The sequence below is a fragment of the Desmodus rotundus genome, chromosome 2 (genome assembly GCF_022682495.2).
Source record: "Desmodus rotundus isolate HL8 chromosome 2, HLdesRot8A.1, whole genome shotgun sequence".
Taxonomy (NCBI): Eukaryota; Metazoa; Chordata; class Mammalia; order Chiroptera; family Phyllostomidae; genus Desmodus; species Desmodus rotundus.
The window spans coordinates 28,341,451-28,358,291 of record NC_071388.1 but is presented as its reverse complement, the minus strand read 5'-3'; the positions used below and the strand labels follow the sequence as shown (position 1 = coordinate 28,358,291).

At 34.1% G+C, this 16,841-nt stretch overlaps 1 protein-coding gene across 2 annotated transcripts in view; it reads left to right on the top strand.

Annotated features, from left to right (window-relative positions):
• The window catches only part of SI (sucrase-isomaltase), a 102,241-nt gene that overhangs the window by 15,300 nt on the left and 70,100 nt on the right, over window positions 1–16,841 (top strand). For both annotated transcript variants that reach the window (XM_024560372.4, XM_045197612.2), the window contains exons 9-16: window positions 1,095–1,207; window positions 3,865–3,990; window positions 4,591–4,722; window positions 5,265–5,384; window positions 7,261–7,374; window positions 10,562–10,646; window positions 13,802–13,919; window positions 16,479–16,650. In XM_024560372.4, the coding sequence (XP_024416140.2) occupies window positions 1,095–1,207; window positions 3,865–3,990; window positions 4,591–4,722; window positions 5,265–5,384; window positions 7,261–7,374; window positions 10,562–10,646; window positions 13,802–13,919; window positions 16,479–16,650 (980 nt within the window). The remainder of the gene's footprint in view (window positions 1–1,094; window positions 1,208–3,864; window positions 3,991–4,590; window positions 4,723–5,264; window positions 5,385–7,260; window positions 7,375–10,561; window positions 10,647–13,801; window positions 13,920–16,478; window positions 16,651–16,841) is intronic.

Below are 16,841 nucleotides of genomic sequence, written 5' to 3'. Positions count from 1 at the left end.
ATTACATTGAGGATGATTCTCATTTACTATGCACAGGTTCACTTTAGGCAGTTACAGAAAGCAAAGGAGAGGGTGTTGCTAATTACATAAAAGAGGAGGATATTTGCAAATGTAAAGGGAAAAGTGTTTAAGCTGGTCCTTGGAAGGTTTAGCATAGATTTTAGGAAGTTACTTTAAAGATATGCAGTAAACATTTGCTGCCTCAATTCAGGGTGAGGGAGTTTTAGCAAAAGCAAGTCTCATAGTGGCCTAGGTACAATGCAGGACTGATTCCCCACTGGAGAACCTATCCGTGGGCGTGGGTCCTATGTGCTGGACCTCGCTCCCCACTGGCCTTTCTGAGTGGGAGCTGGGCCTATGCCATGCAGAACAGTCTCCTATACTGGCATAGATATGCCAAGGAACACTCCCATTTCCACAGCCTCCTTTGTTCAGATGCTAGCATGCACTGCAAATAAAAAAAGAGAAAGGTCTAAATGGGGAAAGAAAGAAGAAAGACTTTTTTTAGTTTATCATAATTCATGTAAATTTAGAATTTTTTATTTTAATGTGAATACAGTATCTATATTTAAGAGGTGAATTGGTATAACAAAAAGCCACAAAAATTAATAATTTTTCAGTAAGAACAAGAATGTTATATGGTTTTCCAGGAAATTATTCTGTTTTACATATAGAAATATCACACTTTGCATGTTTTCATCTTAGAAATTAACCTGTAATAATATGACCTTTCAGAGAATCTTCATTTTAAAATAACTAATTGATATACAATTTTGGAAATGTATATATATATATATATATTTTTTTTTCTTGTAAAAGGACTGGTCCTCTATCCCTGGCTATGAAGTTTCTGGGAAAGCTTTTTCCAGCATTTTATAGGGACCCATCTGGCATATCCCGTCATAAACCTCACACTTTTTGGCATTCTACTTTTCCCCTGTATTCTTCCTATCTTCAATATCTTATTTCCTCATAATTATTTAAAAACAGTGTAAAATTATGTGGTTAATATAGAGGAAGTAGATACTATAATTATTTTATCACCATGTACCTTGTTTACTGTTTACATATGCTTTTTGATTTTTATTTTGCAGAGATTTTCATCCAACCTACTCCTATCATAACTTACAGAGTTACAGGTGGCATTCTGGACTTCTACATCTTTCTAGGCGACACACCAGAACAAGTAGTTCAACAGTATCAAGAGGTGTGTTTCATGTCCATATTACAAAATTGTTTTCTACCACATAGCGTATCTAACATGTCTACATATTTAAGTGACTTTATTTAAGATATCTGGGGCCCAATAACTAAATATGTTTTTAAATTTTACCATTTTTCACGTCTGAGTTGGTGGTTTATATTTTTGTTTTTGTTTTCTATATGGTGAAGCCTACGTATATATAAATGTCTGAATTTTTGATATAAAATTATTATTTCTTTTTATGCAGTTGAGTTCAGGAGTTGAATTTCTTTGTAAGGAAGTATCTTCAAGCTTTAGGATAGGCAATGGATGTATGGGTTGAGCATCCTTGTAATAAAAATCCTAGTGGCAACCTAGTTATGAGGAAGGCTAAAGAAACTTGCTGTCAATTGACAGTAGGTAAAGTCCAGGAAAATTGGCTCTGATACTTAGGTTTATTTAGAAGGGCAGATTTTGAATCACAGTCCGAAGTCCTACATCTTCAGATTACTGTCTAAGCAACTCTTACTTACCTATTAAATAACATCCTAGTTTACCTGAGCCCAAGACAGACCTTAGAGAGATAAAAAATCAGGTCTTACCTTGAGCCTGATTTTCAAAGTGTCTTCCATACCATTGTTCTCCTGTGACATATATAATTTCTGGTGTAATCATGGAAAAACAAATCATTTTATCAGTATGAGATTAAGGATCATGCCTGTTTTAAAAATCTTTTTTATTGATTATATTTTGACATATAATTCCCACTTCCTAAAATAATCTCAAAGAGGAAGTAATCACTCTCAAAAACTGTCTTCAATTAGGATCCAAAAGCCTAAAACGAGAGCACCTATGACTACACACAGTTGAGTAATTTACAATGTCTACCAATTCCCAAATTGCTGTTGCTAACTGCGAATTTCAGAAAGAACACAAAGGTGGCAGTCTCTGTTATATGAAATCATGATGACAGTACCAGGCCGGCCTACATACAGATTTGTGTATGATCGTACATCCTCAAAGCAGGGGACAGCACGTTTTTGCAGGCATTTCACATTTTATTTTTGAAATATTGATTGGGAGAGTTGACCATTACACACTGAGTAGAGCAGTAGTTGAGGCTGAGTCATGCTTCACATGTGAATGCAGCGTACATGCAGTGATGCACTTGCTTACGTCATTGCGTGGGCAGAGGCTCAGAGGCCTGAATTTAAGCAGTAACACAAAAGACTGGTATATAAAGGAGCACTATTCAACACCGCTGCATTTAAATGAGGCCCAAATTAGGTGGAGAGTAAACAATGGAGATTTTGTTTCTTGTTTGAAAGAAAACTAAGTCTTCTCTCTGTGCAGCCTAACCTATTATTCTATAGTATATACTAATAAATATTGTATGTACTTTTATGAAATATGTTATATCACACAAATAATATGTACAACAACTCACAAAGAAAATTTAATCACATGTCCAAATCTTTACATACATTTTGTGGAACATTAAGATATTTATAATAGAGTTTTAGAATACTGAATTCTTGGAAGTTTTATTTGATTAGTTAAGAATAAATTTAATGCTTACATTGAGTAGAATATCCCAATATTAATGTTTCCTTTTAATTTTTACACAGTAGTATTTAGACATACATAATGGAGAAATCATACACACACACACAAGCAAACCTAAACCATCGTGCCAAATAAGATTATGTCTTAAAGGAAACTAATAGTCACTTTTCAGTGAAAAAGTAATATTAGCTCACCCATATTTCCACTTGCAAAACCATGCTCTCTGTTACTGTGATGAGACACTGATACTGTTTTAGCCATACACTGAGCCTACTTGGGCCACAAAGACAGTGGAAGGAAAGAATCCATTTGGTCCTCAGGGAAGAAGAAGCCATGGCCTACACATGAATGAGATGACTCAAGTACTTTATAAAATAACCGAGTGGGAGCCTTGCATAACACATATTTTACTAATATTTTTGAAAATGTAAGGGAATAGAAATTGTGTACATTTTTAAAAGTATTATTTTATTTATTTTTAGAGAGAAGGGAAGGAAGGGAGAAAGGGAGGCAGAGAAAAATCAATGTGTGGGAGAAACTTTGATTGGTTTCTTCTCACATTCCCCAACTGGGCACCTGGCCAGCCACTCAAGGCATGTGCCCTGACTGGGAATGGAACCCGTGGTCTTTCTGTTTGCATGACGATACCCAAAACACTGAGCCACACCAGTCTGAGCAAAATTGTATACTTTTAAACACCTTCTTTTCTTACATGATGATCATTCATTCATTCATTCATTTGTTCATTTTGTTGCTAATGGAAGTAGAAGTGAGGTCAATTTCTTTTTTCTCTGATTTCTTTGATACTATTCATTTATTCTCTTCTTTTATTTTACATGTTGTTCATAATATGCCTTCACAAATGTTACTTAAGTGCAGACTTCTTAATTTTCAAGCAAATATAAACAAAACAGTACAAAACATAAATGTTTTAAGTTTTTAAGAACAAAATTCTAACAGACTATCTTGGACACATTTGAAAATGCAAGTTACGCTAAATATTTATTTGAAATATTTAGTTAAATGAATGCTAGAAATATAATAAAATAAGAAGCATATTAATACTAAACTGTGATGCTCCTTATTGAAACTAATTATTTTCCATTTACTTTAAACTCATTGGACGACCAGCAATGCCAGCTTACTGGAGTCTTGGATTCCAACTGAGTCGCTGGAATTATAAATCACTTGATGTAGTGAAAGAAGTGGTGAAAAGAAATCGGGAAGCTGGCATACCATTTGTAAGTGGGATCAAGGGTTTGTGGGAAAGGGCACCATGTTAAATATTGTCACATAATAATAAATGTAGGAAACTTAGAATTTATGTATGTGTGTATATATATATATGCATATGGATATTTAAGCTGCCTTTTAATGATAAAGTACATTTATTATCACACATAATGCCCAGATGTATGTGAAATTTTGAGAACTTGTTATGGGTTGTACTATGACAGAATACATGTTTAACTGTGTACAAAACCATAGGTTTTTAGTCAACTTTATTTTTAAAGCCTATGTACTCTGTAATAGAGAAAAATTTAACACATTCTATTTAATGTGTAGGTTTTATTTTCTATACAGTTAATCACAGTATATCATAATACATATCCAGTTATCATCACTGAAACAAATGTGAAGAATCATAATGCTTTTATACTTTAGAATTAGAAAAGCTAGTTTTATAAAAAAAAAAACAGTACTCTTTAGTGAAATAAAAGCGATCTAAGTTCATTAACTTTTTAATAATTATATTTATAATACAAATGATTGGACTTAAAGGTTCAAGTGATTGGAGAGTTACTTCACTAGTGTTTGTTAATACACACTCTCATTTTTAGGACACACAGGTCACTGATATCGACTATATGGAAGACAAGAAAGACTTCACTTATGATAAAGTCACTTTCAATGGCCTCCCTGAATTTGTTCAAGATTTGCATGATCATGGACAGAAATATGTCATCATCTTGGTAATGACAGACTATGTATTAGTACAATTTTAGTATTTACACTTTTGTCTGTTAATAGATTTTCTATAGTTTCTATTTCCTATTGTGTCTGTAATGTACCACTGAGTCAGCTCTGATTCCTAACTATCATGCCTGTGGCTTCTTATACGAAGTCAAGCCATTTCTTATTTGGTCTTCCTTTTTTCCTGCTGTCTTCTAATTTTCCCAACATTATTGTCTTTCACAAAGAACTCTGCCTTCTCATGATGTGCCGGCAGTAGCCCAGCTTGGGTTTTGTCATTTTTTGTTATCAGCGATGTTTCCGTCTTAATTTGCTCTATGATCCAGTTGTTTGTATTTCTGTTGGCCCAGGGTATCCTTAGAGATCTCCTCCAACACCGTATTTCAGATGAATCATTTTTTTTTCCTATTAGCCTTCTTCATTGTCCAACTTTTACACACATACGTAGTAATTGTGAAAATGAGGGTATAAATGGTCTTAGCCTTAGTTTCTAATGACACATTTTTGCTCTTGGTGATTTTTCTAATTCTTCTATTATTAGGACCCTGGAATTGCCATAAGTAATCGTGCAAACGGAGCACCATATGACACCTATGAGAGGGGAAAAGCACAGAATGTGTGGGTGAATGAGTCAGATGGGACTACAGCGATTATTGGAGAGGTACATTATAATAACTATGAAAGTTGTGTTGCTCACTATTCTATTGTGCAGTGACAAAATTTTGTGTGCACGTATTCACATTCAAACTTAGGTTTGATATTTTATTTCTGTCTAGAAATTTTGGACAGAGGAAATAGTTCAATTATCTCTAAAATGGTTTTTGTAACAAGACAGAAAATTTTTAGTGCCATGCACAATTAAAACTAAAGATAACAAAATATAATTGATTTAGATTATTATACAATTCCAGTAATTTTATATAAAATAATGCATTATAGTTTGAGTATTTATTTGCTGTGTAACAAGTTTTATAGTTTGTATTTAATCCTCACAATAAATAATGTGATAGTTATGATTAAAGTTCTTAATTTACAGGTGAAAAGGTGAATTTGAGAGAGGTGAAATAACTTTCCTAATATCACTGAGGAATAAATAAGAGCAGAGTCAGGAAACTGCTTAGCTCTAAAATGCAAAATCCTAACCAGGATAAATATTCTTTTGGAGACAACTTTATAAAACCTATCAAAACCCATAATGCCTAGATACATTGACTTGGTGATTCCACTTCTGTATTTTAGTTAAAAGAATAAAACAGGAGAAAATATAAATTAATAAAAACATGTTTATTATAGCATCATTTAAAATACTGGTGAGTGCCCTATCACTTTTTATCTCATTTATCAAAGTTAAAATTTCTGTTGAAAGTCTTCTTCCATGATAAGCTCCATCAAAAAACAAAGCAGAATTTCCTCCCTATAAAATAATGCCTGTATAAATTGAGTACTGATATGGTGTGTATTGTTTTATGCTTTATAGTCAATCTTCACAATAAAATAATGTGATAGCCATGATTAAAATTCCTAATTTACAGGCAAAAAAGTGATTTTGAGGGAGGTGAATTTCCTACTTTAAAACTTAATAAGAAGTCACAGAATACATTCTGTTAAGACCTGCTCTGTCGGATAAGGACAGATCAGATAACCAATACGAATGATTTGGATATAAAATAATACTCTCTCCCCCAGTTTATTTGAAATTTAACTCATCTTGTCTAATGTTATTTTAAGCGATGAGTAAAATAATTTAAAGAAACACCAATCATGAAGAGGTAGCATAATATGTGTAGAGTTTAACAGCATGGGCTCTGATTAGAGAGAACCTGGTTCTTCTCTGCCACTTGTTAGCATTTGACCTTGAACAACTTACTTAATTTCTCTGTTCTCCATTTTTCTTAACTGTAAAAAGGGTTTAATTTTAGTGCCCACTTCATCTGTAAAATGATGATAAAAATAGTACCTTATCTCTTAAATTTCTAATAAAGGGTAAATGGGCTAATAGTAATTAAAATGCTTGAAACATTGCCCAGCACATAAGTATTATACCTGCATTTGTTACACTATATATATATATAATATAATATTATATATATATAATAATTCAAATGGAAAAATATATATGTATAATTTTTTCATTTGAATTATTAAGAAGCAGTTGCCTTTGGAAATGAACTAATAATGTACTTTCTATTACCAGACAATGAATATATTATATGGTTTTTGTTTTTTAACTGAACCTACCAGGATACTAATAATTAAATTAATTTGTAGTCAAAATAACAGCCTCAACCCATGTACTTCGATTTTCCCTTCATAAATGCTTCATGTTCTCACTCTACTTCTCTACTTTAACTACTCTCTCTTAAATGCGTTTTAAAGTAGGCCTGGGATTATTGTAAGTATGAATAGTGCATAGATCACATATACCTAAAAAAGTACAACATTATAACTCTAATACTTCTCCTCCACTCAATTATTTTGAATTATAACATATTTGTATTTAAAATTCATGTAAATATGTGAATGATCTATTCTTCTAGGTGTGGCCAGGATTATCGGTATACCCTGATTTCACTAATCCAAACTGCATAGAGTGGTGGGCAAACGAATGCAGCCTTTTCCATCAAGAAATAAAATTCGATGGACTTTGGATTGTAAGTAGCTATTCTAAACCAGTGATTTTGGACAACAAAAATGAAATATGTTCCATTCAATAATTTTTTAGTTGAGAAGATATATTTTGTATTTTGTGAACATAAAATTAAAGTATCTTATGATATTTTTCTAGAATGCACAAAGGTCATCCCTGTCATGTTCATGGGTTAGACAAGAGTAAAAACTGAAAGCTGCAAATTGATATTTTTTTAGAATAATTTCATTTCTGTTACTAGTGTGTTGTATCCTTATGACTAATAATTCATAGTTGAAAATCAGTGAACAAGATTTGTGGATAATCTTATAACAGTAAAACTCCAAAAACATTTAGTAAGTCTACAGTAGGCAAGCAATTGCAGTACTATGAACATGAATAAACCCTCACCCTTTAGAAACACTTTCGGTAAGTTACGAAATAGAACATATCAAAACTGGCAATAGGTTAAGTGTTACATCTCAACATCAACAACAACAACAGCAACAACAAATAAAATCCTAGATAAATGTTGTATTTGTTAAATGGAAATACTAATGTTTAAAAGTTTCCTCGGATGAAGTTTTATATCTGTAGTTACTGATAACCTGCTTTTATGTTTATTATATAGAATAATATTTGATTATAGTTAATGGTTTAGTGTCTATTGTTATGGAAATTATAACTGTATTTGGGAATGAAACTACTTGATGAGCATGGAATTCTGTATTTCAGAAAAAAATAGTCTAATAAACCTGAAAACAGAGAAAACATCAGGGATTTTGTTCATAGTTATTACAATGGTTCAGAATTTTTAAAGGAGAAATAATGAGTATCCTAGGGCTAGCTATATTCTCTTTGGCTGTTTAGGTCCCTGATATCTCTATTTTCTTTCAATGCTCATTATTAATTATTTCAGTTATTTTAGTTATTAATGCATTTATTAATTCAAACAATTGTTTAGTTAACAAGTCTTTATCTTGCACCATCAATATATCAGGTATGTTCTGGGGAATGACATATTCTGTGGACAACACGAAATTGAGTGAAAGATTAAGCAAGCATAATCATCAGGATTCCTATGACAGTAATAGAATGAGGTAAAGAGGCTTTAGTTATTGAACAAAAAAATCAGTGAGATCATGATGGTAATACCCAGCAGCTGATAGAAATAAAAAGAAAAACTTGCTCTTGAGTTTTGTTTTCAATTCTAGCTCTAATTTCAGGTGTATTATTTAATTTAAATTAAAAGTTTCTTCGTTCCTTTGTGTTCTTTTGCTTGGGGAACAATTTGAGTCCATTAAAATGGAGTTAGGAGTATAAATGACACTTAAGGAGTAACAAAAGAGAAGCTCGCTGCTCTGTAGAAAGAGAGAATCCTCCATTTCCTAAGTCCTTTCAAGGCTGAAATACCTGATTCATCTCCAGAGAAGGAGGGAGTGGGAGGAGAAAGAGCATCTTAGAAAGGAAGAGTTGTTTTGATGCTAATATGGGAGCACTCTGATTAATGCTGAATAAAACAAAATACAACATGATAATGAGTATGATTTCAAACCTCACTAAAATCACTGAATTCCTTACACTATGTATAAACAGTAGAAAAAACTTACTGGAATAATTGCCAAATCCTACTACTAAGTTATTTCCTCAATTCTTAATTTTCCTCAGATATTTTTTTCTGATAGAATGAATATACAGTAAAATAATTGTCATTTAACAGATGGCATTTTGTTTTTAAGTGAAATTTAAAAATAGTTTTATAATTTACTAGATACCTAATTTAGGTCTCATGCTAAACTTTTTTTAATTTTCAGTTTTAATATTAAAATCATTCTGAAAAATTTTGTGAGCTAAATTGTCATAGAAAAATATTGGACATGGTAATAGCTCAGGTAATTTCAGTAGAATAACTCCAATATACAGTTTAAAATAACTGTATATTTTCCTTCTTTGTGGCTATTAAGAAAATATTTGGAAAATGGAAACATTTACTTTGTAAAATCTATACCATAATGAGAAATGCGTTCTTTTCAGCACACTTTTTCTCACTTTAATTTCATCCGGGAATGATGTGGACCGGGCAAGGGAAGAGAACGAGATGTACTTCTGAGGAAAACAAAATTCATAAGAGACTCGACTGAGCCTGATGCCTTTGTAAGAATAGAGACAACAGAAATATGGGAAGTAGGGCTCAAAGATGTAAAGGGTGGGGTAAAAGTAGGTTTACAGTTACAAATAATACAATAATACATAAAGAATATTAATAATGCAATAATAAACTCTGCTTTGTGCACTCATAGCTATAAACTTACTTTTGTCCTACCCTGTGTAGAATAGAAGTCCTTCAATGCAATTAACAGAAAAGGAAATAGACATTTATTGAGCCTGTGTAGTGTGGTAAATGATTTAAATCTTTATCTTTTTTAGTACAAAGAATTAACCTGTTATGGTCACAGAACTAGTAAGTAACAAGATAAGCCTGGGGCCTAGGTGTACCCGGCAAGAGAATCATCAAGCGCCATGCCTCGCCACTCTGCCTCCAGCAGATGTTTAGACCACTGGTTCTCCCATTGCGGTTGCCCCGCCCTATGGCCCGCCCTATGGCCCACCCCCAGAGACTCTTCTGGGGGTTAGTCAAGTCATAACTATTTTTATTAGGATACTAAAATGCAATTTGCCTTTTTTTTCACTTTTATTTTCTCATTGGAGTGTAGAAGTTGTGAGCTAGACAAAGAATGCTGGGCCTGGTTGCTAGCAATGCACACACATCTTAGAAACTAGATATATGTCAGTTGAAATGAACCAACTGTTGAATAAATATGTGAAATGATAGACTCACATTAGAAAGAGTGATACAATTATTTAGAAAGACATTTGCACAGTACTTCTATCTAATGTTTTATATGTATAATTAAAACTAGGTAAATGAAATACATTTTGCTAGTATACAATTCCTGAGTCTAAAATACCTCTGTTGCCTATTGTTTACATCCATGTAAAAGCAAATAATATTCTTTTTCTCAGTATAATGGCTTGTTCATAAGGTAGAATCAAGCAGTGAGTACAGATAACCAAGTTTGTGTTTAGATTGGTAGCTTATAGTTGTCTTCTAAGAATAAAACAATATCATGTTTGTCTTAGATTTAAAAAACTGCAAACAAACAGAGCATAATGACTTCAAGTCTGCTGTTCTTCATTTTATATCCATTCAGGACATGAATGAAGTTTCAAGCTTTGTTCAAGGTTCACAGAAAGGTTGCAACGAGAACAAACTAAATTATCCACCTTTTACTCCTGGTAAATTTCATTTGATTATGTACTTACCACTAACTGCTGACTGGTAAATTCTAGCATATATTTCTAAATCACAAAGTGTGGTAAATTTTGAGTCCCTGAAATCAATATCTCTGTTTGTTTTACTTTTGGCCAAAATATTTATGATGAAGGAAAGGAGATATTAAATTTTGATATAGCATACTTATTTATTTTTAATTGGTGATTGAATAATTTCTTAAAATAAACCAAATTTGCTTGAAATAATAATTTAAGTGACCATTTTTTTTCATGAGGACTTTACTGTAAGTCTGTGTAGTTAGTAGAATGTACCTGATAAGAATAGTTGATTACACATATTGTAAAAACATGTTTTGTGTCATTAAATGTGAGTAAAATAAAAAAACCACACACACAAAGAAAATGATATGCTTTTAGGGTAATACATAGCTACAAGGCCATCTGAAGAAAAATGACAGTAATTATTGCAACATCATATATGCCTGCAAATTAAAGCACAATAAGAAAACTGAAGGGCAAAGATTTGAATGAGTTATAATTGCATGACAGGTCTACATGTATACATTTAGGTCATTTTTTAATATTTTAAGCATATTTTATTGATTATGCTAGTACAATTGTTTTGCTTCTTCCCCTTTTGTCCCCCTTCATCCCACTGTGCCCCTTCCCTCCAGCAATGCCCCCATTATTTCATGTCTGTGGGTTACATATAAGTTCTTTGGCTACTCCATTTCCTACACTATTCTTAACATTCCCTTGTCTAGTTTGTACCTACCAATTATGTCTCTTAATCCCTGCACCTTTCCCTCCATTCTCCCCCTTCCCCACCCCAGCTAATACCCTTCCAAATGATCTCCATTTCTATGATTCTGTTCCTATTCCACTTATTTGCTTAGTTTTTTTGTTTGTTTTTTAGATTCAGTTGTTGATAGTTGCGAGTTTGTAGTCATTTTAACATTCATAGTTTTGATCACCTTTTTCTTAAATAAGTCCCTTTAACATTTCATATAATAAGGCATTGGTGAGGATGAACTCCTTTAGCTTTGCCTTGTCTGGGAAGCACTTTATCTGCCCTTCCTTTATAAACTTTAGCTGTACTGCATGGAGTAATCTAGGTTGTAGGTCCTTGCTTCCATCACTTTGAATGCTTCTTGACAGTCCTTTCTTGCCAGCAAAGTTTCTTCTGAGAAATCACCTAATAGTCTTATGGGAACTCCTTTGTAGGTAATTTTCGTCTTTTCTCTTGTAAGAGTCTCTCTTTATCTTTAACCTTTAACATTTTAATTATGATGTGTCTTGGTGTGGTTCTCTTTGGGTTCAACTTGTTTGGGATTCTTTTTTCTTCCAGGACTTGTATGTCTATTTCCTTCACGAAAATAGGGAAGTTTTCTTTCATTATTTTTTCAAATAAGTTTTCAATGTTCTTGCTCTTCTCCTATGGCATCCCTATGATTCAGATGTCAGCGCTTTTGGAGATGTCCCAGAGTCTTCTTATACTTTTCTTTGTTTTTTTTTTTTTTTGAATTCTTGTTTCTTCTTTTTGTTCTGATTGAATGTTTCTTTCTTCCTTATGTTCCAAATCATTGATTTAAAGCCCAGTTTCCTTCCCTTCACTGTTGATTCCTTGTGGGTTTTTCTTTATTTCATTTAGTGTAACATAACCTTCATTTCTTCATTTATGTTGTTGCCATACCCAGTGAGTTCCCTGAGCTTCCTGTTCACCAGTGTTTTGAGCTCTGCAACTGATAGATTGGCTCTCTACATTTCATTTAGTTCTTTTTCTGGGGTTTCGGTCTGTTCTTTCATTTGAGCCATATTTCGTTGTCTCCTCAATTTGGCAGCCTCCCTGTGTCTGTTTTTGTGTATTAGGTAAAGCTGCTTTGCCTCCTTGTCTTAGTGCACCTGTTAAGTTGTATGGGGTGGAGACTTAGGTATTCGCCAGCGTGGGGCAACCCTGTTAAATGCTCTGTGGCTCAGTGTGGGGGGAGGGCTTGGAGAGGGGACAATGCCACTGCCTGGTTTCTGAAGGCTTGTCTGGCACTCACTCCATTTCCAACCATTTCACTCACTCCCCTATGTGACCGGCACACTTTCAGATGTTGCCCTGGTGCTGAATCCCAGAGTGCGTGGGTTTTCACACATTCTGAGTCCGTGTGGGCTCTTTAAATGGACTCTCCTGAGAAACCAGCAGTTTCTTCCACCACTCCAATCCACTCTGGTTTTTACAGCCAGAAGTTATGGGGCTTTTTTCTTTTCAGTGCTGAAACCCTGGGCTATGCAGTCTGTCCTGTGGCTGTGATCACTGGCTCCCAAGGTTTCCCTCCCAATTTTTATCCACCACACTTGTATGTGGGACCACCCACTCCACCGCCACTGCCACCTCTCCATGCCACACTGTGTGTTCTCATCTCTGTCCCTCCTAACCACCTGGATGACTGTGGCCTCTTTAAATCTTTGGTTGTTGGACTTTCATACAGTTTGATTTTCTGGCAGTTTAGTTCGTTATTTAATTTGAGGTTGTTTGTAATTATTTTTGTGGTTGTGCGAGGAGGCGAAGTGTGTCTACCTACTCCTCCATCTTCAGTGGAAGTCAGAATTAGGTCATATTTAAGTAAACTGTTCTACTATAAAGTTTTAAAGTGGATCTATAGTTATTTGATGTATAATACAAATGAGTGTATATATGTGTTTGTGTGTATGTATATACAAGTGTGTGTGTTATTTTTTTTCCTTTGGACTTAGGAAGCAGAGTATTTATTAATGAAAATGCAAATCTCATGATTAATCAACAGGAGTGGAGTGTGGAGACCTAGTTGGAACTTCGGTTAAATCATTACCTTTTACTGTTTTTTAACTGAGTATGATATTATATATCACGTCATTTAAGGATTACACACTTTAAGATAGCAAACCTCTATTATACATTTTAATATTTTAGTTTATTGCTTTGAAAGGGAGAGAGAGGCACACTGGTTTGTTGCTGCACTTATTTATACATTATTGGTTGCTTCTTGTATGCGCCCTGACAGAACAAGATAGACCCGCTACCTTGGGGGATCAGGACAAAGCTCTAACCGACTGAGCTACATGTTCAGGGCTGTAGAGTTTGAAACAGCAAAGCATTTCTTTAAAAACATTTCTTATATACTTTCTCCAAGATATTCTTGACAAACTCATGTATTCCAAAACAATTTGCATGGATGCTGTGCAGTACTGGGGAAAACAGTATGACGTTCACAGCCTCTATGGGTACAGCATGGCCATAGCCACAGAGAAGTAAGTGCAATTTTATTCAGAACATTCTTTTATATTTATTGTCTAGAATATCTTTGATAATTTACTAATAGAGTTGGAAAATGGCAAGCATAAGAAAGGTAACATTTTCATGATAAAAATTTAATATACTAAAGTATCAGTTCTTTTAGTATTACTTAGGGATTTGGAACTTAGTTATCACGAATAACAGTCTATGCATTTAACTGTGATTCTTTTTTAAATTATAGATTTAAATTCCTCTTTAAAATTTTGATTGGGTTTTTTATCTCTGAATACAATCATGTTCTAAACATAAACTTTACCATTGGCCTAGAATAATGGTGCTTCTAGGACAAGTCTTTAATTATTTTTCAGAAAAAGGGGGCTCAATTAAAATATAATTTTTGATATAGTATCTCCCAATGTAATTTTCTAATGCAATGTGTTACCTGCACATAAAAAAAGAACACAGTGCATTTTGCTTGCTTGTTTGTTTTGTTGATTAAGTTCCACATCCAGGTGAGATCATATGGTATTTGTCTTACACAAGCAAGCAAAATATAACCAGAGGTATTAAAACTAAGAACAAACTGACAGTAATCAGAGGGGAGGTGGGAGAGGATAATGGGGGCAAAGGGGGGAAGGGTTGTCAAGGAACACGTATGTATAAAGGACACATGGACAAAGCCAAAAGGGGGTAGGATTGAGGTGGGAGGTGGGGATAGCTGGGGTGGGGGACAGTCGTGGGGGGGAAATGGAGACAACTGTACATGAACAACAATAAAAAAAACAAAATACAAAACAAAGGAAGGTGACAATCTTGTGTTTATTGCCTGCTATTTTCCAAGCTTTGTATAAAGATCTACAAAGTAATTGTCTGTAAAACCAGATCCTAGTTTCAATATTGTTTTTATTTTTATACAGTTAAGCAACTACAATTTACTTCTAATTCAAACCATGTTTATCTGCACCCATGTTTGTTTACTTCATTTTTTAAACTCAGTGAAACATTATATATTACATTATATAAATGAATAAATTGTAGAATAAAACAACACTATAGTTCAATATTATAAGGTACTAATACAAAAGACGCAGCTGAAAATACTATTATACTTCTACTAAGTTAGTCTGGATAATTTTATATACTGCATTAAACTTTTGTATCTTTTCCTGCCTATTTCTCACTTATGGAAATAAAGGTCAATAATTCTCAGGTACCAATAGAAGTGAAATGAATAATCCAAGTAGTTGTGAGTGGTGAACTTCTAGAAACAAATAAAATATTTCTTAAATATGTACACTTTATCCCAACATTACTTATAGATATTTGAGAATGCAGACATTAGTATATAATTATAATCATTTTATAATCATTGTGCCACAAAAAATGTGTACTGCGTTAATGTTCAGATTCCTACATTTGATATTAAAAATATTCAATGAATGAAAAGTAGATATTTTAAACACAAAAATGAAATGGATAAAAATACCACATATTTATTTAATTTTGTAAAGGAATTCATTTATATTCTGTGTCGGGGGGCTTTAACGCAGCCCCCCGGTCCGCCATGGATGAAGAAAAAGACTACCAAGACATGATCTGCTTGGGGAGGAAAGGTGGCCGCTTCTCTCAAAGGAGAAGGGCCCAGAGCCTCTCTCTCCAGGGGCTTTTATTAGGTTCATTCGCATAGGAATACAGATAAAGCTCATCAATCATTGTCAGCCAGTAAGGGTTAAACAATACATGATTACAGAGAACTCTGAGGGCTTATTCTGAGTTACAGCCAATTAGTTAGAGGGCCATAAAACTTTAGGCGCCAGACTCTTCTCAGGTCTGGACCCTTATCTCTTAAACTGAGGGTACAAATTAAGTAGGTTTCACAGGAATGTATGTATTTTTCTTAGGCCTGATTCCCCAGGGAATCCGCCCCTCCCAGCACAGGACTGCACTGCCCTCTGTCAATGTTTCAGGCTTAAGTCAGGCAAGGGAAGTAAGGCAGCCAAGAGATTAGGAGACTTCTTGCAGACAGAATGAGGACTCAGGCTATTTCAAAGCTGAGGGGCTAGGATCCATCACCCCCTTTTTCCACAGCCCCCCAAGTCCTTCCCTGCAGGCCTCTTCTGTGACCATGCCTGTCTTAGGTTGATCCTCCCTTGAGGATTCTTACCCGTCATTGGCTAACTGGCCAAGCTCAAGGCCAAGCAGGGTGAAGTGGGCAGAGGTGGCACACCTGCCAGGGAGATAAGCTTTGTCTCCTTAGTGGCTTATGGTCCCAACTCTGACTTAGCCTTAATCATGGGGTGTTACAGCCTCTGAAACCAGGCAGGGCGGTTCCCAACAATTCTGAATCATTTTTAAAAGATTTCCTTTGTCAGTGTTTCATCTGAATGTATTTAAATAAGTAAATATTGATATCTAAATATAAAATTGGTATAAAACATCGATAAAATAGCTGTAAATACTATGGCTTGGCTCTAGGAATGTAATATAAGCATTTGAAATTAAGATTTTGGAACTTCTAAATATCGATATTATTTAAAAATAAACCGTATGTATTAACTTGATTTTACCTTTAGAGCTGTAGAAAAAGTTTTTCCTAACAAGAGAAGCTTTATTCTCACCCGGTCAACTTTTGCTGGGTCTGGAAGGCATGCTGCACATTGGTTAGGAGACAATACTGCTGCGTGGGAGCAAATGGAATGGTCTATCACAGGCGTGCTGGAGTTCGGTCTGTTTGGGATGCCGTTGGTAAGCACTTTCACACACTGATTTTCCTGAAAGCTGTTACACTTAATGTTGTGATATCTTAATGATTAGTAATAGAAGGATTAAAAGTAGGTTACATAAAATTCACTCTTTATTCTTAGGGAGTTTATGAAAAAATAAGAAGAAGGGTAATATCTGTAACATCAAGAAAATTGAATAAACAAAATTTAATC